The sequence below is a fragment of the Paramisgurnus dabryanus genome, chromosome 15 (assembly GCF_030506205.2).
Source record: "Paramisgurnus dabryanus chromosome 15, PD_genome_1.1, whole genome shotgun sequence".
Lineage (NCBI taxonomy): Eukaryota > Metazoa > Chordata > Actinopteri > Cypriniformes > Cobitidae > Paramisgurnus > Paramisgurnus dabryanus.
The window spans coordinates 23951514-23975801 of record NC_133351.1 but is presented as its reverse complement, the minus strand read 5'-3'; the positions used below and the strand labels follow the sequence as shown (position 1 = coordinate 23975801).

Below are 24288 nucleotides of genomic sequence, written 5' to 3'. Positions count from 1 at the left end.
AGAATCACTTCCTATCAGTAGTTATGTGGTGACATCTAAAGACGTCAATGCATTGTAACAGTTTTAAGTGTAAGGAAGTCATTTGTGTGTGTCCTTCTAGATGCATCTTCAGCAACTTATCTAACAAGAAGGCTGAGACACTAATTTCTTAACATGTTAACCAAAAAAGATCTGAAGAACCAGTGTTGGGGAAGCTACTTTGAAACTGTAGTTAGATAAGCTTCAAGCTACTTGTCAGTAAACTACAGCCAAGCTCATCTGAAAAAGTAGCTGAAAAATACATTGTTTTTTTTTACAACATTATCTTACAAATAACTGAATATAATTGTTAATGAAGAACATTTAAAGAAAAGGATTTGGGATTTAAATCAATATAATGTAATACAATTATGATTTTAGTATTGTTTTATTTTGTGAAAATATTTATCTTAAACTGACAGTCTGCAAATTTGCCAATGAATAGGCATAAAAAACAGAGAGCAGAAAATCATTTTAAATGACTAAGAAATACTTTTATTTGAGCTCTTTATAATAATACTGTTATTAACAATTATTAAAACAAACTAAGAAATATAATTAAATCATGTGCTTTGATAAAGGCCTGTAGGTATAATATAAGTTATATCTGGATTTCTTTTTCTGTTTGATTGACAGATGCTAAAGCAGTGGAGCAGTGTTTATAGGTTTGTTACAAAACTGTGGCAGTTTCGATTTTGGAATAATGGGAAAGACGAATTCATCCCTGTACTTAATATAGAAATAGGCATTTGATATAGAAGCAATGAAGCAGGAGTATTCATTTCAAATGGTTATTACTCACATGCAAACAGACAAATCTTTGGTTTGCACAGATTTACAAATATGACCATGGGCAATTAATCTTTATATCTTCAGATTCTGCCATCATGCCGCTCCATCATGGACATTATAATAATATGAGTGTGTCGACTTTACCCCTCCACTTTCTGTATGTAATCATAAGACGATCTCCGCAAAGATGCATGACAGAACAAAAGATGTCATGGCAGTAATGGACAAATTGAGTTTGTGATCTAAGAAGAGAAGAAGATGCTGCTGCGCTCAGCGCTGCTCTTTGATAAAAGGCATTGCAGAGGAGGCACAACATGCGCATTACAAGTTCAGGTGCTAGAAGGAGTCCATGCATTCAGGTCTGAGCAAGAGTCCAAGACGCGCACATTAAGTCCTGGTGCATGCGAGAAGGAGCCCACACAAACCCTCTCATGCGAGGAAAAGCATGCAATGCGCATGTTAATGTCACCATCACCAACTATCGTCATGAAGGCCCGATATTGGCGATATGTCTGCCGATCGTCAATACACGATACTATACTCTATCGGCACAACCCTATAGATTGTATAAGTAAAATTATCTGGATTTGGGTAAATTTTATGTGTTAGAAATGTTTGAGTTCATATTGATTTCTTTAACCATACTGTGTTTTGATTGCAAATTTGGCAAATCTGAGCTCAGTTTTGACAATCTTGAAATCTAATCTTTTTCTTAGTAAAAATATCTGAGACGCATGCGACTTTAACTCTTTCCCCGCCATTGACAAGTTATCTTGTCAATTAAGAGAAAACGAGTTTTTACTGTAATCTGTAATTCCGCTCTTACCCAATTTATATAAAAAAGCTCAGTGTAAGTTTTGATAATCATTCTGAATCTGATCTCTAACAAAATTCCTTTACAAAAATGCAATATTTTGGCTTTTTGCTCAAAATCTTGTATTTTTGAATATTTAAGAGGTTATAAAAAGAGAACAAATGAAGATGATAAAACTTTTTTCAGTTTTGTTTGTTTGTTTAAAGGCAGAGGGTCTTTTCCTTCATTTGATATATTTTTATGTTTATATATTTATAGAAGAACATTTTTCCTGTGAAAATCACAAAAAATGCTGGCAGGCAACATTAAAAAAAGTCTTACGGGGAATAGGTTAAGCAAAAGTCTTCTTTTGTATCCTATTCAGTCCCAGTAATGTATAGGTGAAATATATTGAAGAGATATGTGATTATTGGTGGTGCTTATATAGTATTGTAGTGTGCTGATTGTGTCATGTTTTAGCGTGATACAGAGTTTTAGCATGACTTTGTTGTTGCATCTCTGAATACATTTGTATTTAAGCAGAGCAGCCACCTTCATACACATGCAGATGCTGCATTGTTTTGTGCTGTATTTTTTAAATCTTGCAATATACATGGCACTAGTACAACAATACAAACATGTTTCCACAGTGATAATCAGGTAATTTGGGTTAAGTGGTTATTTTAACTCTTTCCCCGCCATTGACGAAATAACACATCAATTAAGAGAAAGCGCTTCCCTGCCAATGACGAGATATTTAGGCTTTCCGCAATATTATCCACCACTTTCGAAACTTATACAACCCGAAAGTAGCGCCTCATGTGAAAGAGAGAGAGAGAAATCTGTGTATGTTTTAAAGATCGCTCTGAATCTGATCTCTATCAAAAGGCCCTCACGAAAATGTTATTATCTCAGCTTTTTGCTCAAAATTGGGTGTAGAAACCTAACCTACCCATACTTAAGAGGTGATAAAAAATAACTAATGAAGGTAGGATGAAATTTTTTTTCAGCAGAGGGTCTGTTCTTTCCTTTGATATATTGTTTGTTTATATATTTAAAGAAGAACATTTTCTGGAAGGCATTAAACTTTTGTGAAAATCATGAAATATGCTGGTGCTTGCTGGCAACTTTTTTTTTAAAACGCTGCAGGTGAAAGAGTTAATAAGAATGCCTGGTTGAACTGTAAGAGCAAAGTGCGTTGTAATTTTTTATAAACCCTATCAGTTCAAATCTTTATTCACTACACCACAGCACTACTTAGCATTTAAGGAAATGTGGACTGCCACATTAAAAAAAATCCTCCATCATGGGTGAGTGAAGTTATAAAGTTCATTCCAGTGTCTCTCCAGAACTACATTTCCACATTTTTCCCTTCTCTTCTCCATAATCTCTTTGCATCCAAGAAAACCAATACGTTGGAAAGAAAACACGAAAATATAGATGCTTCTTTATCATGAAGCTACTGGCGTTGAGGAATTCAACCCAGTTCCTGTGCATCCAAAGCTATAAAATCTAGGAATGTAAGCTTTTTAAAGCGTCTGCTTGGTTTCACAGACCAAATACGAGACATTTGAAGTAGGATTCTATTTTATGCATCTAAGGGGGGAGCAAATGTTCATTAAACTTTTAACAAAGCTCTTCTTCTGTTTCAAATCTCTTTTACTCTTTTATGAGGCCACACTGTGGGATGTATAGGACAGAGATGGAATATTAGCCGTCTGTGGCTTGCGAGCTGTCGTCTGATGTGAGTTTTGCACTGTGTGTGTATGTGTCCTGCCACCCATATGGAGTGGAGCCACTATGTCTCATCTCTGCTTATGAGTGCATTTTTTGTTTCGGTAAATGGTACTTATCATACACGTTTGCTTCCCCTGCGAATCTGGTGTGTATTTTGTTAAATGTAACATTAAATGGCCATTGTGTTCGTCTTTGCTGCTTTCCCATCTAATTGGCACCTGTGCCTGCATGTTGGCTGGTCGGAAAGAGGATTTAAGCTGAATATTTTAGTGCTAAAGAGAAAAAATATAAATGAATGTTTCTGGGTTTCTGGTTTGATTGTTAGACATTTGTATTCATTAGGATTGTTACCAGGGCTCAGGAGAACTAACTGTTACAGTGATGCAATATAAGAACCATTTTTGGTTCCCCAAAAGAACCATAGAGCCCAAAGATGTATACACAAAACATGTAGCTTTTAACTTTAATGAAGATGTTTCTGGAGCACAGGGTGACTGGGCAAATCCAAAACCGCTCTGAGTGAATTGCAACCAAATGTGGTCTTTTATGACTGGCAGTGTTTTTTCACTGCTTGTTCTTCCATACAGATTGCAGTCTACTTCTTGTCTTTGTTGTGTCCACAGAAAAGAAACGTGAGGTATGCCTGCTTTCCTTAAACTTTATTCTCCAAAGGGGAGCAGCTGAAAGATTTTCGCTCCGTTCGACACCGCATTAGACGCCTCTGCTCACGTGCTCGTGGCTTGGTGATTTATGTATGGTGAATAAAATTTTGTCTGGCTGACAGCGATGATCGGACGGTGGTCGTGAACAGGTCTGAGAGGTCCTGGCCTAAGGTGAATGGTCCCATTCTGACCCGTCTGCTGCACGACACGCTAAGCGGTGAGCGTTCCTTCGCACCGTCGGCGCGGATGTGAGGATCTGTATGTGAGCGCGTGCATGCCGACAGGGTTTTCGAGCTCCTGCGCTGCAGCTGGCTGCTGTAAATATTAGCTTTTCAAATGAACGTGGCCACCCTCAGATATTCAAAGGCAGAAATTGAGCAGCATGTTTTTTTATTTAGTTGTCTGGCACCCTTTTCTAAACCAGCAGCAGACAGCTTGGTTGCGTTCAACAAACATAAGGTAAGCAGCGCATTCAGACTGCATCTTCTAGTGCTGGTGGTTTTGGACTGGGGTGAAGGGGTCTGTGAGACTGGTTGCACAAGGGCATTGGGTTCAGCTCCATTACACATGAATATAAACAAATACACGGTGAAGAGTTTCGAAAATAACAAGCCAATAAAGCTGCCCCCTCCCGATGGCACATCATAAATTGATCCTCAGAGATCCAAAACTTCTCCGTGTTTGCTTGTGAGCTCATTCGTGGCAATGAGTTTCTGAGTGCTTTTATGTTTAAATGGCTGCATGCATGTATTTATACAATCTGCTGAAGTGGACAGCTTTTTGTTTTTGAACTTTTTTGATACTAGCTATTTATAGGCACAGTGGGGAAGTCACAAATTAATCGGAGATTGATGCGCAAGCCAGATTCAAACTCAAAACATATCAGCAGCACCATTCATGCATATGCATATGCACTCCAGGTCACACCCCCTACGACATGGTATCCATGATGTGTATGTGCGAATGTGTTGATGGGTTTAATAAAGGTAGACACTATTGTGTGTCGACCGAAAAGTTCTGAGGCTTAGCAGGATCATCCAGTGATGGGCAGGGCGTGTGCATCTGAGCGAGTGTTCGTCTAGGAAGGGCTCAGTAATCCAGTGCCACCACAGGCATGCTGAGTATGAGGAGCCCCTGAAGAGTTGTGGAGAGCACTGTCACTTTTTCCACACTAGCAGGGTGGAGGGTAGATGGAGGAGAAGAGAAGGAAAGAACATGGATGGTTTTAGCGGTTAGAAAGCGAAAGAGTGAGAGAGACAGAATAAAAGGCCGTCCACTTGTTGCGACGTTGGCACTTGAACCTCAACACTGGTTGCCGCATGGCATGAAGCAAGCATTGAACCATCACTGACATTCCTTCCTTGCCTTTAAAATCAATCCTTAATGTAGAAAACTTTATTATATTTACCTTTAAAAGACCTTTAAGGCATTTTGATAGCAGAGACATTTATATTAAATTAATAAAGCTAAACACTTACTAAATCATAACTAACCAAAATTAATTTAGACAAAATAAAAAAAAGATAAAGAAATAAGTCTTTGGCGTACACGCCAACTAACTACACTCAATAACAAAACAAAAATACAGTTATTAGCCCCACCCTTTTTACCTAAAATATATCCTATGTGTTGCTACCATAATGGATAAAACAATCTGGAGGGCTACTTTTTGTTATAGTCTACTCAAACTTTTTTTGTTTTATTTGTTGATTTTATTTTAATGTACTTGTTGATATGTTTTAGTATTGTTTAAAATGTTAACATACATAAACCAAGCCAAGCTAATATAAAAAATATGTAATAAATAAATATTACAATTGAGACTATATAAAAATTGTGATTTGGTGGGCACCACGTTGGAAGACCCCTGGTGTGTAAACTCTACCATCAACTCATGGATAGAGAGAGGAACCAATCACAGCACAAACTGGCAGATAGTCAAAATTGATTCAGAATTGAACAAATTTAACAAATAGAGTACAGGGAATAATACAGCGTAACAAACGAGCGAGAGCCGTCAACCAAGAAATTATGCGTTCCCATGTCTAAGTCATTTCCAAGTTCTTATAGTAGGTTCGAAGAAGGACGTTGTCATCACCTAACAAAGGAAATTAACAAAATTGACATTTAATTACAGGATCTGAAAGCATAAGCAGTCAACAGCAAGGGAGATAGAAAAACCTCTCGCAATACTTTGGGGAAAAAATAAACTTTAAATAAGAATAATACCAAATTTATTGCAAAAACGCCATTGTGGTCGGGCCAAATGTTACTAACAACTAAATGATGTTATTGTGTTTACAGCAAAAAGTCTGTCAGCTGATGCAAACATAACATTTATTCATGCATTTAAAATGTTTAATCTGTCCATTTTATTTCTATACAACTTATCCAATGAAGGGTTGCAGAAGCCTTTTCCAGCATATCTGACTGCTATCTACATTTTAAACACTGAATTTTATTTTGAAATACTGTTATTTAAAGGGGAAATATCATGAAAATCTGACTTTTTCCATGTTTAAGTGCTATAACTTGGTCCCCAGTGCTTCTATAAACCTAGAAATGGGAGAAAAACAACAACCCAGTAAACCATTCTCTGGAAGCACGTAAAAATTTGTATTTGAAATTTGGCTCCCCTTGTGATGTCAGAAGGGGATCTTATTATAATAATACCGCCCCTTAATCTGCACTATCCTACCACGACACTGCCATTTAGTGCAGAGAGAAAGAGAAAAAAAAAATGTACAGCACAATTAAGTTTCAATTTAAACAAACCACCATCATTGTGCTCAGCTCATTTGCATTTTAAAGGACACACCCAAAATGGCACATTTTGGCTCACACCTACAAAGTGGCAATTTTAACATGCTATAATAAATTATCTATATGGTATTTTGAGCTAAAACTTCACATGTGTACTCTCAAAGATTAATTTTACCTTTAAAAAAAGTCTTGTGAAATGTCCCCTTTAATACTTTATTTTGTGTTACAACATCACAGCTATGATAAATTCCTACACATTAGGCAAGGCCAGGCAAGGCAAGTTTATTTTAGCACATTTCATACACAGAGGTCATTCAAAGTGCTTTACACAGAAATGAGAAAACAATATATACATTAGAAACGACAATATAAGCACCTCATTTATATCAAAACTTTAGACAGCACTATATTAGAAAATATTCGATGTCCAAAAAATATTTTTATTTCTAAATATATATATATTTTGATTTTAAGTTAAACTTTAGACAGTATAGGAAAATATTCAATGTTTTATTTCTTAAGTGCTGTAAATTTCTTCCAAGAAGAAGAGAAATTATCACACCACCTTTCTCGGGCAGAGACAGAACATTTTACACTTACTGAGCATATCCTAAATGAATGTCATTTTTTATTAAACTACTTCGTGTAGACCTCTGGTCTACCCTAATGTAATGTCAGAATGAAGTGATGGAGGTTTGGATGTACTAGCCGAATGAACTACTGGGATATCCCAAATTGCCCCTCCTCAACAGGAGGCTTAGGAGAATTGACAGTTCACAGGCCACAGGGAAGCTAAGGGTGATGCGTCTGCTACAGCTGAGGCTTACACGGCGTGGAAAAAGTGTCACGGTTTACAGAACTGTGGAAGATTTCACGTCGAGCACAGCTCTCTATTCGTGTGAAAAATTTCTCAGGGCATCTTTAGTCTGTATTAAATTCCCTTTCTGTTCACTGTTTATGTGTTTGTTACTCTTATCAAAGTCTACCTGTAGAAAATGAACGTTGAAAGGACCTCTCACATGTCTCGTTCTTGCTTTCTCTCTGCTCTTTGAATGACTTCCCCCAGCCAGCTCGGTTCCACTCATTTTAATGTAGTTGTTAACAGCTTGCGGTGGAGCGGTTTGTGTGGCTTTGGTGTCGGTAAGCTTGCAGGCTGCTGGGTAGTGTCGGACCCGACGAATGAAGGAGAGCAGAAACAGTCCCGCTGGCGAAAGTGAGTGAACGTGGGACCTGCTCACTTAAATAATCCATTTCACTCACTCACTCGCTCACACGCTCTCTCTCTTTCTCTCTTTCGAGCATGTGTCATTGGACAGGTGCCCGCAGTGAAGCGTTGAGGGAAACTTGTGATCGCAAATTTTAGAGTGATGTTTTTACATGGCAAAAGTGGTATCAGTATCTGTCAATAAATGAAAGCACATTTTATCAGGGCTTATGTGTTGTTTATAACATTAATGTCATTGTTCATATTAATAAAATTAAAAATGTTATGTCATAAAAATGTATAAAGGTAAACTGTGCCAAACTTTTATCTTAGCTAAACTTTCACATCACAATGGTCACTGTGGTTTATTGTTACCTGCGTCATGCTTGGCTGAAAATTGCTGATTTCCTATTTTCCACATCTCTTTCTTTCTGTTTCTATCTCTCTACCACGCTCTCTCTTTCTTTCACTTTCTGTCTTTGGTCTCACATCATCTCTTAAACTTTCAATTTTGTGTCTCTTTCACTTTCTGTTTTTTCCTTCTCTTTTACTTTCTTTGTATCTCTGCTTCTCTTTCTCACACACTCTCTGTTTTTCCCTCTGTCTCCGCAGGAGTCGGAAGATTCAGATCCGGAACATTCCTCCTCATCTGCAGTGGGAGGTAAGTGTGTAAGCACTTAGTGTGTGTGTGTGTGTGGTCAGGATTCAGTGTGCATCTTCTGTAACTGACAGTACACATTTCCCTGCTTGAGAATTTCCCATCCGTATAGTACACACTTACACTTCCTCTGCAAACGCATCCATGTCCGGGTTCAACAATAAGGGCGGACCGATTGGCTCAGTGCATCATGTATATCTGATGAATCCGATGACATAAATCCTAATGACTGCAACGCAGCAAGTTTTTTTTTCAAGTTTAGTTTATTGTTTATAAATCTAGGCTAAAGACTTATAATCGAATTATCAGATTATTAGGAGCAGGGTGCGATTTGCTGGGGGGATGGGAGGATTATCCCCCCCTCTTGTCTTTATATCCCTGCCTCTGAATAATTTTTATCCTCTGTCTTTTTTTTTATCCAAAATTTATCCACCCAAGATTTATGGTCATCAAACAGCCATATAAAAAGTTAAAATGCTGCCACGCAATAGTGCAAACAACAGTAAAATCAGGAATGTAGTGTTACTGTCAGCGCTTCGCTCCTGTGACAATATGTGACAGGTTATATCATGATCCTTTTTTAATCCATGCCCAGATTTCCCAAATGTAACCAAGCACCAAGTTTTTAGCGCGAAAAAAGCCAAATAATAAATGAAAAGGATTCCAAGCAGCATATCATCGTATTTTACAGGACCAAATCCAAGAAATAATACATGAGAAAACAAATCCAAGAAATAATACATGAGAAAACAAATCCAAAAAATAATACATGAGAAAACAAATCCAAAAAATAATACATGAGAATGAGACAGCAGAAACTACCTTCATTAGGATCGAGGGGAACTCCCAGGATGACACAGGAAAACAAAAAAGTCTTGTCATCAAACAGGCTATTTTCGAAGTCTGACATCTTGTCTAAGTAGGCATATAGCCTATTTATTGTTTTATTAAGGGTGTGTTAGATTAAAAGTGTTTTTGCACGTTTCGCGCAAAGCATAAAGAAGGAACGCATTCTGGCATGCACAGGTTAGGTTCCGTTATTGTTTTATTAAAGGTGCCGTAGAATGGAAAACTGTATTTACCAAGACATAGATGAATAATAAGAGTTCTGTTCATGGTAATGACATATCGTTAGCCTCAAACATTATTGTGTCCTCTTTCAAATGTAAAGCTTGTGCATGCAAAATATCTCTGGAAAACAGGCCAATCTCAACATAACACCAAATATGACGTTACAATCAAGATGCACGTCCCCACCATTAAAGGCAGGGTGCATGATCTAAAAATCTAAAAGCCAATGTTGACATTTGAAATCACCTTAACAAACACGTCCCTACCTTAATAGAATCTGGACGTTCTTTTGGTAAACCCGCCCCACACATACGCAATTTTGGTAGACGGCCCGACACCCTTTTCCAAAGTGTTTTTCAAAAATCATGCACCCCACCTTTAAATTACACATTAAATTAATTACAATGTGGTTACAATGCTAAAACCACTGACTTGAGTGACTTTTGAGTTAGCGCTATATGCTAGTTAATGCTATATGCTTGCGTTTAGGCTAAAGTTCCTTTATTGACATTACAGTTACGTTTTGCAGTTCCACAATGAAAAAAATTACACAAACTTTCTTCTAAGAAACGTCCATTAACAATCTCCAAATAATTGATTATGTTTGTCTGACGCAAGGCTCTGTTTACACACACACACAAAGCTACTGAAGGAGCTGCTCTGTGAAACAGCCAGTCAGAGCAGAGCTCAACATTATTATTCATGACCCTTTCAAATAAGGTAATAATAGACCATTTCATTCTAATGGCAAATCCTAGGGTTGTAAATGTACATGTTAAACAGTTTCTGGATAATTTTTGCACCTGAATTAAGTCACATACCTTTTATGCAGATATCAGAGAACAATTTAACAGCTTATTTCAATGCATTCTTTGGCACCTTTAAATTTCTGTAACAGATGCTAGCTAGTCAGTAACTGTGCTTTCATACCACCACCGGCGAGAGCGTCAAAGTGGACGGAAGTCATTCATTTTCAATGAAGGAGGTGGCGAGCTCTGTGGGGCAGAGGTGCGACGCGTCGTGCACGGCGTAAGCGTCGAGGAGAGTTGAAATCAACTCAACCTTATGGTAATGAACTATGACGAGGTCCGGCTGCAACAAATCGGAAGGCTGAAACGTTCGGCGGCAACCAATCGGAAGACGGAAACCTCCTTAAAGGAATATTCCATTTTCTTAAAAGAAAAATCCAGATAATTTACTCACCACCATGTCATCCAAAATGTTGATGTCTTTCTTTGTTCAGTCAAGAAGAAATTATGTTTTTTGAGGAAAACATTGCAGGATTTTTCTCATTTTAATTGACTTTAATAGAGCCCAACATTTAATACTTAACTAAACACTTAACAGTTTTTTAACGGAGTTTCAAAGGACTCTAAACGATCCCAAACGAGGCATAAGGGTCTTATCTAGCAAAACGATTGTCATTTTTGACAATAAAAATAACAAATATACACTTTTAAAGCACAACTTCTCGTTTAAATCCGGTCGTGATGCACCAACGTGACCCCACGCAATACGTCATCACGTCAAGAGGTCACAGAGAACGAACGCGAAACTCCGCCCCAGTGTTTACAAGTGTGTTAAAAAAGAGGACCGTTCCTACGTTGTTGAATGTCAACTGATACTAATTAATGTCTTTGTGTCAGTTTATTGTTTACAATGGTCCGCAAATGTGCGTTTTATATATGTAACACGTGACCTCTCTACGTCACTACGCATTTACGTTAGGTCGCGCTGGACCGGATTTAGACGAGAAGTTGTGCTTTAAAAGTGTATAGACGGTTTCATCGGACGCACGTGATACACGTCTGGATCCGAACCTTACTTCCGGTTTCGTTTTTTTAATGGTCTGACTAGTTACTAAACTGATCTCTTGAATGAATGCCTCGTCGAAAATAACAAATGTTTTGGTTTCCTGGGTAATCTATGTGTTGTTTTTTTGCTTGTTATATAAATAAACTATGTTTAAAGAACTTTGTTGTTATTTATTCTTAGCGGAGTTTACCGGAAGTTACGTGCGGACCGCGACAGCCGCTTGTTTATGTTGTTACTGCTGAAACGGTCTATATTTGTTATTTTTATTGTCAAAAATGACAATCGTTCCGCTAGATAAGACCCTTATGCCTCGTTTGGGATTGTTTATAGTCTTTTGAAACTCCGTTGAAAAAAACTGTTACGTGTGGAGTTAAGTGTTAATTGTTGGTGTCTATTAACTCTTTCACCGCCAGCATTTTTTAAAAAAGTTGCCAGCCAGCGCCAGCGTTTTTCATGATTTTCACCAAAGTTTAATGTCTTCCAGAAAATTTTCTTTAAATATATAAACATACAATATACCAAATGAAAGAACAGACCCTCTGCTTTCAAACAAAAAAAAAACGTTTCATCCTACCTTCAGTGGTCGTTTTGCAATCAGCTTTTGAATATGGGTAGGTTTCTGCAAAAACACCACATTTTGAGCAAAAAGCAGAGATAATTCCATTTTTGTGACGGACTTTTCATAGAGATCCCATTCAGAGCGATCTTTAAAACAGACACGGACATGCAACCGCTTGCCATAGGGCAATACATCCGGTTTTAAAAAGTTGCGGGAAGAGCGCCTCCTGGTGGATAATAGCGGTATTGCGGAAAGACTGAAAATCTCGTCATTGGCGGGGAAGCGTTTTCTCTTAATTGACGAGATATCTCGTCAATGGCGGGGAAAGAGTTAAAGTCCATTAAAATGAGAAAAATCCTGCAATGTTTCCTCAAAAAACATAATTTCTTCTCGACTGAACGAAGAAAGACATCAACATTTTGGATGACATGGTGGTGAGTAAATTATCTGGATTTTTCTTTTAAGAAAATGGAATATTCCTTTAAGAGGATTCCAGAGAGTGCATTCGAGCGTCAAAGCGTCCACTACACCTTTTCTATAGCGTCATTAGTAGGGGCAGCCAGAGATTTTATTGACGCTCTCGCCGGTGGCGTTGTGAAAGCACAGTAAGAGCTGTGCAGTAAAAGTAAACCTCATTTACTACCTCGAGAAGTGCTCTGGCGACAGACTTTATCATGGCTTTTAGCCTCCTTGTTAGTGTCCGACTCTATTGCCAGACCAGAGCGGTTCGAATCTCGCTCAGGGCGGGTGCGAGTAGGACTGGTTACATTTCTATAAATATTTTATTTCAACAGTTACAAGAAATAGCTTAATACTCTGAATAATCAGTATAAGCCCGTGCTTCATAATTTATTTTCATAAATAAACATATTTGAAAAACATCCCCCCCTTTTTACAAATCGCACCCTGATTAGGATCATCAAGAAATCATAGATTTAATATCAGTAGTTAACATAACTTTACTCAGTCAATATTAAATATATCAAGGTTATATACAGAATACTCTTTAGAATGATTTTATGTAGAAAACAGTTAATCATAAACCCATTTATGATTAATATCATTAATCATAAATGGGTTTTCACAGACAGGGTGTGTGTGTGAGTACTGTATAACTTACTGAACTCTTCTCATTGCAGGTCTTGGATGGCCTTTTAGCACAGTATGGTACTGTAGAAAATGTGGAACAAGGTAAAGACTTCACCCAAAATATGTTGAATAAAAACAGAAAATCATACTTTTTGTCTTATGTCAGCCACCCATTTATAAAACAATAAAGAGTATTTTCTTTCAGGGAAAGATCAGACCATGTCATATACAGTAACACATGTGCCGATGTACCCATGTGGTTGCATATAATTACAAACAGACTGAACTACAGAGACAATGTGTGCATTTAGATCACACATTATCCTGACTTAAATCACATCAACACATGCTAGCAAAAAAACAACAACAGTTTGGAGGTTGTAATTGTGTGTGTGTGAGAAAGAAGTGGAAGTTATATGGGCAGGGTGTTGGAGTGTGAATGAGAGGAAGTTACAGGCAGACAGTGCATGAAAGAGATGAACTCAGTGCTCTGGTCAGAATGAGCAGTGTGGCGGAGCGGCAGCATGTGGATTGAAGTGGGAGACTGTGGCAGGACTCCAGCTGTAATGTGTGTTTTTTCAGGGAGGTGCGGCGTGGTAATGTGAAGGTAAATGTAGGTGCCTGCGGTCTGTCTCTCTCATATACAGTACTCGCAGCTGAGGCAAATCACCATTTACACCTGGTTTTAACATGTGTCTCGTGTGACCACTTATTATTTGAGGGGAGGGACTCCCCTGATTTGGAGGCTCACCAGAGTGAAGGGAACACATTTTTTAATCAAACCCAAAACAAGAATGTTTTTGGATGCAGAAATGTTTGTCATTTTTATATGATTGTATGAATTATGATTTTGTTTTGGAAAAAAGAAATGTTATGGCATATTTGTGTCTGTCCTGGCTGACAGGAAGCTTTTGGTGTGTAATCGATGCATTATGTTTTTTATTACACTTCCTATTCCTTTAAAGTATAAGTAGTTTTGTTATGCCATCCTGTTGTTGCCTGTTGAAAGGGCAGAAAGCCTTGTCTGTCCTTTATCAACTGTACAAAACTTTTGTATAGACTTTCTTTAGACTTGTACCTTCAACATTCACAGTGAAAACTTAATTATGACTAGGGATGCACAATATTACTGCCCGATAATCGGCATCGGCCAGAAACTGAAAATTATTCCAATATGATTTGGATGGAGACGCAGAGATGCGTTGGTTTAGGGATCATGTCTGCTAGGGTTGTAAACAATAGGATCATGAACAGTTAAAGGAAAACAATATTTTACTATGTTCTTACCTCAACTTAGACAAATTAATACATACCTATCATAAGTATGGTGGCACAAAATAAAACATGATGATTTTTTAATCAAATGAGAACTATATTGTATGGCGGAAGAGCACTTAGTTTGCAGCACTACAACCTTGGGTGCAGTAATATTGACGAAAGTTTGAGCGAGAGGGGGAGTATTCAAGTGATGATGTTACTGCACGCCGAAGTGCTGCAAACTAAGTGCTTAAGTGCATTTTATTTTGTCCCACCATTCCTACTTGTGTAACTACTCATGTAACAGTCTTTAAATAGGAAAAACATGGAAGTGTTTGGTGGCTTCTAAATTCATCTCTGTTTGGATCCTAAGGAATGAATGGGGCTAGGCTAAATGCTAACACATTAACAACGCACTGTACAAAGATTAAGTGCATGCATTGAATAAAGATAGGTGTGTATTAATTAGTCTAAGTTGAGGTAAGAAAATAGTAAAATATTGAAAAACGCTGGTGTTTTCCTTTAAAATGTATCCACGATCAGCTTTAACAGAGAGATCGTTTTAGTCATGTTGCAGTGTGTATTATAATGTTATGTATGTGATCAGTATATTGGAAGTAGTTGTTTGTGAAATTAATGACAATAAAAGAATCACTCACTCCTGTTGGCTGAAAAGCTTGCTTATCTTAAACACAAAAAATGTACATAAAAAATCCAATATTGTGCATCTATAATTATGAGCAGTCATAGTCCACCAAGACACTTCAATTGACATTACCCCAACTCATAGTCGTGCCTCAGAACAAGCCCACAGTTTCCTACTGGTAAATACAACTTTGTGGTGGCACTTGTACACTTATCTCATAAATATGATCATTTTGACATGATTTGAAGGCAGCTGTCACCAAATCTTTAGACTTTATGATTTGATGTTTTCTCATTGGTGACAGTCGTTGGTTCTGAGATTGATCGCATAAGCTGCTTCATACTGGGCTTTGTGGTTCTCTTCTTGTGTGAAGCATTGGATTTCGGCCCAGCCTGTCCCACTCAACTTCCTCCAGACAGACTGTCTAGTTCTTTAGACACACAACTCCATCTAATCAATAAAGAGGCGGGCTTTCCTCTGATGTGTCAGGAGCGACTTCTGTCTGTAATTATTGAAATGGCTTTGAAGAAATGTGGCAAAATCTTTGTTCAGCTCATTTATTGGTTTTGTAGCTCAACCGGTACAGCATGGTGCTGGCAACAGAAAGAAAACCGGTTCGTTCTCAGGAAGCACACTTACTAATAAAATGTCTTGCAAATGCAAAAAAAATACAATAGAATATAATACAACTTGACCTTTAACAGGTTCAGAGCTGGTAGTTAGCAGGAGAAACGGGCATAGCTGTATAAACTCTTGTAATGAAGAGTGCTGTGAAGTTCACATCTGACTAAAACACAGCTATCCATGTTTTATATGCAGTCACACAAGTGGGTTTTCACAGCACTGTGTTTGTTTGTCAGTATGAACCATGTGAAGCACAATCACACATGCTTATGAATGACTGAGATACCACTTCTGAACATACTCTCTCTCTCTCTCTTTTTTCCTTCATTTGCTCTTTCTCTCCTTCTCATTGCAGTTAACACTGACACAGAAACAGCAGTGGTGAATGTCACATACTCAACAAAAGAGGAGGCTAAAATGTAAGCGACCAATTAAATGCCTGATTTACTCTGCATATAAAAAACCCAGGGGTCATTTGTGCTATGCACTACATTTTCATGTCAACATGTTATTGGTTGTCTTAACGTATTGGACAACAATATCTCAAAATTTTTAAGGATGAAAATCAGTTCATAATCAAGGAAGTCAGATTCAGAATCCGCTAAAAGCAAACCATGTTGATTTTTCAGAAAAGTCCTTTAAGTGCACAAAAGATTAAATAGATGAACGACGATGCATGAATCAAGTGTGGACCACATCCACATTTGCAACGAAAGACAAGGTCAAATTTGTTAAATACCAATGAATAGTGACATTTTGTGAAAATAAGGCATTTCAGTTACTGACTTTTTAGCTATATTAAGCAATATCTTTTAAAAACACTGTTCTTTTTGTGTTTTGGCCAACGTGATCTGCCTTAAGTTCTTACTAATGCGTGTATATTGTACTTCCTGAGTCCCATTTTTTTCAAATATGGATGTTTTTTCCCCATTCGGCGGATTAAAATAATTAAATCAATAGGAGCCACATCTGGCCACAGTAATATCAGTTTCAGGTAAGAAACTCTTAGAAACCTTATTTTGTTCCACTCCGGAATAGTATTGTTAATTAATGAAGATGAAATGTTATGTGAATGTTAGTAATGTTAATTAATGAAGCAAAAAAACATTACAAACACGCATATACATAACATGCATTTATATAACATGTGATCTTCTGCAATGCCCCAATGCATGAAACAGACACTCCCATCTCTGGAATAGCTTTTTAGTTCCCGTCCGAATTTTTACATAAAATTACAGCCGTCGTGGGGGACATGTTGAAACTCGAACATCAATAGTACTTTAGATGCACTTAGAGGGTTTTGCATCTGATATATCTACATACACTAAACTTTGTAATTTGATGAACTAACAAAAGCCCTGTCCTTAATGTCATCATCCTTAAATATGTGACATCATCATTTATGGCAGCACAAACATGAGCAAGTATTATAGCATCTTTACATAGAGGCTGATCTGAGGTCGACTCTAGAAATGCTGCCTTTTTAATAATTAGTTAAAAGTCACAGAGCTCAATATGTATTGCATAACAGAAATAAACCCTGATACAAAAACGGTAGCATATCAGTTCCATTGCATTCTGTTGGTAATTTTCCCCCTTCTGTTTCTTAAGAGCTGTAGAGAAGTTAACAGAAGAGAAGTTTGAGGAATACTCCTTTAAAGTGTCTTATATATTGGATATGGATGCTGCTTCGCCTCTGCCTGCGACTCGGAATCGTCGGGGTGGACGGTCATCACGGGAACAAGATTCCCAACCGGGGACCTCTGGAGGCTCCCTGGGGCTTCGTCAAAAACAGCCAGACTTCGCTCTGCGTATGCTGGTGCCCACACAGTTCGTGGGGGCCATTATTGGCAAAGAGGGGCTCACAATCAAAAACATCACCAAACAAACACAGTCTAAGTAAGTGTGAGAGTGTATTGAACGTCAAATACGTTTGCTTTATAAGATTCTAAGGAGTGTATAATTAATATTGTTTTGAAAAAATAAACACAAAATTTAGTGTAGGTCGATGAGTTGGCTACTTGAGTTGTTAATACAATATATTAAATTGTGCATTAAATATGTGCTCCTGTATAGCTCAGTGGTAGAGCATTGATTTAGCAGCACAAAAGATAATGGGTTCAAACCAAAATTCATTGACTGGGTGTGTATGAATCTGTCTTACACATATCACTTACATGCTAGATGGTAATGATGACTATCATGATGTTTTGATTGATCCCATGTTCCTGTTCTAATAGGGTGGACATCCATCGTAAGGAAAATGCAGGAGCCGCAGAGAAGCCGATCACCATCCACTCCACACCTGAGGGCTGCTCGGCTGCGTGCCGTATGATCATGGACATCATGCAGAAAGAAGCGGATGACACAAAAGTGTAAGTCTGACTCTTCTAAAGCTACTTTATGTGTTTATCTCACAGGGCTCTTCATTCACATCTCTGGTCTTGCTTTTGTAGAACTGAAGATATTCCTCTGAAGATTCTGGCTCACAACAGTCTGGTCGGAAGACTGATCGGGAAGGAGGGCAGGAATCTGAAGAAGATCGAAGAGGAGACAGAGACCAAGATAACCATCTCCTCGTAAGTGCCTGATGGTCTTAAACATGCACTCATAGCTGGTAGCTTATGGCTCCAAAAGATGTTAGGGGCCATTTTTGAGATATGTTGGATTCGTTTCTAAAGGAAATGAGTTATTTTGTTTAAAATAGTTTTTAGTCAAATTATTGATCATAGCAAAATCATGTCATAGCAGCTTGACCATCCACAGAGTTCCTAAATATTAGTGTGTCAAAGTTTCAGCTCGAACCTTCTGTTGCAGGTGAACTTATGTGTTTTCTAGAAATAAAATGTGGCTTAATATGAGACACCCAATTATACCAGCCCCCTATTGTCATAGCTTAGCTGTTCCTATAAAAGCAGCTTCAATCAAAAATGCTCATTATCCCGAATTTCCCTTCAAGCTGGGCACTTGTGTTATCTCTATTAAACCACTGTTTCTGCTTTCTTTTCTAATCATTTACCTGTGGTTATGCTTTCATTTTTGCTCTTTCATTGTTGTTTTTTTTGTACAGTTTACAGGACTTAACTATTTATAATCCAGAGCGAACCATAATAGTCAAGGGGAGTATTGAGGCCTGTTGTAGTGCTGAAGTGGAGATCATGAGGAAGCTGAGGGAAGCCTATGAGAACGACGTTGCTGCTATTAATGTAAGTGTTTTTTTTTTTGTATGATAGTAATGATTTCCATCTATTTTGAATACTCCACCTTCAAAGTCACAAAAAGAGATTCAGAATGAACACTGATGCACTAAACACGAGAAGCTCATTTTGCACAATTGTGAGTCTGGCGTGAGTCAGCGTTCTTTATATGACGGGGCTTTTCGGGGGTTCATTTGTTAGCTGGTGTTCACCTAATGTCTGTGTGTGGGTTTATGGGAAACGGCCCTGACTCAATTCATCCCATCTAGCGCAATGGGAGCGCACAGATACCACCATTCACATGACTTTCACCCTGTTTATACTGATGACATCACTGCCTATATGACATCATCATTCTGTGCCAGCTACAGTGAAGCCATAGACTAAGTCCAAAAACTTTTTGCATAAAAATGCTAAGTGCTGAGACTCCCTTCGTCTTAAGTGAGTCATTTATTGTTAGGAAAAGGCCCAAGTCAACTACACAGATCAAATGAAGCCCTTTCATTTATACTCAAACATTAGACAGTCATCAGTCAGGCATACTTTAAATTATTCATGCTCAGTTCAAGTGTTTTTGTGACAGTTTCGGGTGTAACTGTGTGTCAGTTGATCTTGTAACCTTCTTACCCGTCTCAATGAAAAAGACAGGCCGGATGAGCCAGGCAGAAGAGAGAACATGATGAGAAATTACTTTATTAATGAAATACCAGACGTATGAGTCCTCAAGTACTCAGTCGAGAGTAAACAGCTTATAAACTTTTTATCTACAAAGCGCTTGCCAGATGAAATGATGAAACGGGTCGATGGAGCCACCTAGCGTGACAGTACAGATATTACAAGACTTTGTTACTTAATGTAAAATAACATCTTGGTAAGATTGTCAAGGGACCCCGTGTTTGTTTTGTAAGGTTTTCCATATACCCATAGTTAGTTCACAATGTTTATAATGCATCTGAGGACATTGCATTTACAGTGCTTTCAAGATATACATTTTATGAATTTTGTGAGTTCCTGGGGTAAAAAAATTGTGAAAATCTTTAGATCTTAAATTTAAAAAAAGTCTTAAAGATGAAGTTGTTGTCAATCCATGACGTTATTGCTTTGTTTTGCAGCAACAAACCAACCTTATCCCTGGGCTAAGCCTAAGTGCACTGGGCATATTTTCAACTGGCCTGTCAGTGTTGCCACCAGCTGCCGGGACCAGAGGCGTTCCACCCGTACCTCCAACTGGCTACAATCCTTTTCTAGTGAGTACAGGCCAATGTACTGTATGGACTACATTGTATAACTAGTTATTTGGATGTTACAACCTGAGCAATGGAATTACATAGGGTTGCATGATTCTTGCTAAAATGTGAATCACGGTTTTTTTTTTATTCTACTTTTTCACATTTTGAATGCCAATTTACATTTTGTTTTCTGCCTCAATTCAAATCTAGAAATGTTTTAGCTTCCAGTAGCCCTTTTCTCGGTGACTACTCATTCTAGTATGCAGCACACCTACTGATACTGTAGCTGACTTATGTTAATCATGTGGCCTTTGCCTTTAAATCAAAATCTGTTTTAGTACCTGGTCATTTATTATCAATAACAGATTATATTTGATCTGTATGTTGGTGTTTTCTCACTAGGTGTAAACTTAGTTTTTTTTGTACTTGAAGTGGACTATATAAGTCTATTATATACAAAGCAGCCATACAATGTTCTTTTGTAATGTAAAATGTATACATTGAATGTGTTTCAGGGTCACTCTTCACAGCTGAGTGGGTTGTATGGCGTTCCACCTGCTAGTGCCATTTCTCACCAGCACACAGTGAGTATACACGTCATCTAATCTGTTGAAATCACAGCGATGAATGATGTATTCAAGCTTCTAATATAGATAGTCCTGGATATCGGTCAATACAGTGTTCCCGCCTTACCAAAATACAGTGGTTGACCAATATTGATTTTCTAAAGTAGATGGTGGCTTATGTAAGGAACAATAGACAACGAGCCGTTGAATTATTTGAAAAATATGCATACCCAAAGTGGTTATGCCGGAGGGTGTGCATTATTTTCAAATAATTCAAAGGACACGAGCCAATTTATACATATAGAGCTTATACTACGGTTACCACAAACATTGCTAAGACATTATTTTAAGACATTTGACAGGTCAGGTGTGCGTTTATTGAAAAATAATGCATACCCGTGGAACATTTCTCAACCAGAATAAAGCATTCAACAGGCATAAAACTGATATAATGTCAAAATATACAATATTTTTATTTTATTTTTTTACATTAACCTGAAGATTTTAAACTGACACAATAAGTAGATTGTCCACTTTTGTTTTAGCCAATAGGACTTGGTTTTCTGCCCAGTGATGCTAAAATGTTTTCTTAGTCCACTGCGATGTTATTTTGATACATTTATCAAATGAAACCAAGTTTGTTCAGTCAAAATGCAGTGAACTCCTAAATAAAAAAGCTCTCTGATGTTCATTTTTTTTCACAAATGCCTTGATTCTAAACAGTGAATCATGGGTTTACTATGATTCACACGCACATGTCAGACAGCTCAGGTCCTTTAGATAAGACTTTGTGTTTTCAGGTTGTGTGATAAATTGATTTGTTTTTGCCTTTGCAAATCTGTGTAAACAATCTGGGCTCTGGTGGATCTATGGGTGGTTGGTAAAACAAAATGTAAAGAGACACAAAGACCTTTATAATTTCACAAACCTCGTTTCAAAAGACGAATCTGCCGGTATGTGCTCAAACAAACTATAGGAACAGGACACCACAGCGTATAAGATTATTTTTGTTTACCACAGTATCATGCTAGAGGTAATTTTTTGTTTTTGTCTTGTTTAGTTTCTTCTGTTTCATCTTCCATAGCAGGCTCCTGAACAGGAGGTGGTCTACCTCTTTATTCCAACTCAGGCTGTTGGTGCTATTATTGGGAAGAAGGGCCAGCATATTAAACAACTGGCACGATTTGCAGGAGCCTCTATTAAGGTAGGAGTTGCTAGCTAGCTGTCATGTTAAATCAAACTTTTTTTTGTTGCCTGAATCTCATCTCATAGTTCAGTAAAACACATATAACCTTTGAAATTGATACGGTCCAATGAGACACAGATTTGGCGTGCTGTCTATGCGTGGGTGGGCCAATCAACCTCAATCTTCTCTCTGTTGATCCAGACAGTCCTGTGGGCTTGACGGGTAATCACCAGAGGTGAAACGGTTCACCACCTGCGGTTCAGTGCTTGTTTGTACCACAGTTCATTTTATGTTTAATGAGATATTTGAAAACATAAATATAAAGTGTGCGTGAATTGTAAGCTGTCCATTTGCAAGCGTAATTATGGTCATTCTGTGTATTGCCGAGTCGCTGTAAAGTTTGTAATAAACAAACAGAAGGCCCTGTAAATGTGTATTATGAAAAAAATTGCTTATCTGTATTGGTCTCCAATTACTTTTAAGAGATGCGCCTGTAATACCAATGTAAAGTGTTTATGAAGCAAAACAGTGACAACAGAACTGCGATACAAATCGAAGCCATTTTGTTTTTTAAACCGTTTCACCACTAATATCAAAAGGGTTGTCATCTGTGTTCATGTGTTAGCAGTGCAAAGAGTGTGGGTTAGATTCTCAGGGAACATGCATACTGAGCATACTGATAAAATATATACCAACCTGAGTCGTTTGGATTTAACCATCAGCCAAATGCATAAATGTAGATGTAATGCAGGCCTATAACCACAATAGACATTGAGGGGTATACGTCCTGCCATTAATAAGAAACTGCCAAATTGTCACCAATATTTGATGTTTTAAATTACGTACAGTACATGTTTGGTCCCCCAAATTTTAAGGTGTGGTTATGGCCTTAAAATGTAAATTAATTATACAGAGCCCTCTGGTGTCCATTTAATGCAACTTTAACATTAAAATGAGAATCATTATGATGTAATAATTGATCATCTTCACTTTTCGGCTGTATTTCTTTGCAACTTGAGCCTCCATCATTGGGGTTTAGGTTAATATACTGGATTAGATTTGACTAGTGACCTTTTGTAAAGGTTGAAATTAAGTCACTTATGTCTGAATCTCTGCTGTTTACCTGCAGATTGCACCTGCAGAGAGTCCTGATGTCACTCAGAGGATGGTCATCATCACTGGGCCACCAGAGGCTCAGTTTAAGGTAATAAACATTCAAAATTATTTATTTTTAAATGTATTTATAGTGAATGTAATTAAAGCACATTATTGGTCGATAGCATGGGTTAAAAAACTTCTCATCGTGCAGGCCCCCTTGTGTTGGGTGCATCCCTTTGTGGCCCCCAAAGAAAATTCATAACACAAAACTTAACTTTAAATTATAATTAAACTTAAAACCATTTTAATTATACAATGTAGAAATATCTGTTCTGTAGTTTGATTTATGATAAATTAATATATTTATTAAAAAAATGTCCGAAAACTGGGGCGCCACTTGGCAGCATTGGGGAGGCCACTATGCCAAGTTTGAGAAACAGAGGTACAGCAGGGAAAATAAGTATTTGACACATCAGCATTTTTATCAGTAAGGGGATTTCTAAGTGGGCTATTGACACAAAATTTCCACCAGATGTAGCCATCAAGCCAAATATTGAATTCATACAAAGAAATCAGAACATTTAAGTATACAAGTTGAGTCATAATAAATAAAGTGAAATGAAACAGGGAATAAGTATTGAACACACTTTATTTAATACAGTACTTTGTAGAAAAGCTTTTGTTGGTGATTACAGCTTCTAGACACCTCTTGTATGGAGAAACCAGTCGTCTGCATTGCTCTGAGTGATTCTGGCCCATTCTTCCACACATATGGTCTTTAAATCTTTTAGGTTCCTTGGGCCTCTTTTATGAACTTTGATCTTCAGTTCTCTCCATACATAGAAGCTGTAATCACCAACAAAGGCTTTTCTACAAAGTATTAAATAAAGTGTGTTCAATACTTATTCCCTGTGTCATTTCACTTTATTTATTATGATTCAACTTGTATACGTAAATGTTCTTATTTCTTTGTATTAATTATAATATTTGGCTTGATGGCTACATCTGGTGGAAATTTTGTGTCAATAGCTCACTTAGAAATCCTCTTACTGATAAAAATGCTGATGTGTCAAATACTTATTTTCCCGGCTATATATAGAAAGTACAGATATTGAAAAATTACAGTATACTATCAGTGGCAGTAATATTCAGAGTAAATTAAGATTACATTTTCACTGTTCTGTTCTGATGTGGTAATATGATCAAAACATTCATGTACTGTATAATGTATATGCTCAAGAATAGCAGAGACTGATATGTGAATTGGAAAATATTTTATATGAAAGACTGTTTATTTGCTTACTTTTTTTTTACTGAATGT

At 37.5% G+C, this 24288-nt stretch overlaps 1 protein-coding gene across 2 annotated transcripts in view; it reads left to right on the top strand.

Annotated features, from left to right (window-relative positions):
- The window catches only part of igf2bp2a (insulin-like growth factor 2 mRNA binding protein 2a), a 56150-nt gene that overhangs the window by 27005 nt on the left and 4857 nt on the right, over positions 1–24288 (top strand). Inside the window, exons 3-13 of one of the 2 annotated variants that reach the window (XM_065249063.2) lie at positions 8582–8630; positions 13212–13263; positions 16044–16107; positions 17303–17590; positions 17932–18066; positions 18148–18270; positions 18762–18897; positions 20001–20135; positions 20633–20701; positions 21771–21887; positions 22999–23073. In XM_065249063.2, the coding sequence (XP_065105135.1) occupies positions 8582–8630; positions 13212–13263; positions 16044–16107; positions 17303–17590; positions 17932–18066; positions 18148–18270; positions 18762–18897; positions 20001–20135; positions 20633–20701; positions 21771–21887; positions 22999–23073 (1243 nt within the window). Of the gene's footprint in view, positions 1–8581; positions 8631–13211; positions 13264–16043; positions 16108–17302; positions 17591–17931; positions 18067–18147; positions 18271–18761; positions 18898–20000; positions 20136–20632; positions 20702–21767; positions 21888–22998; positions 23074–24288 lie in introns of both variants that reach the window. The other variant, XM_065249061.2, reaches the window with a different exon arrangement.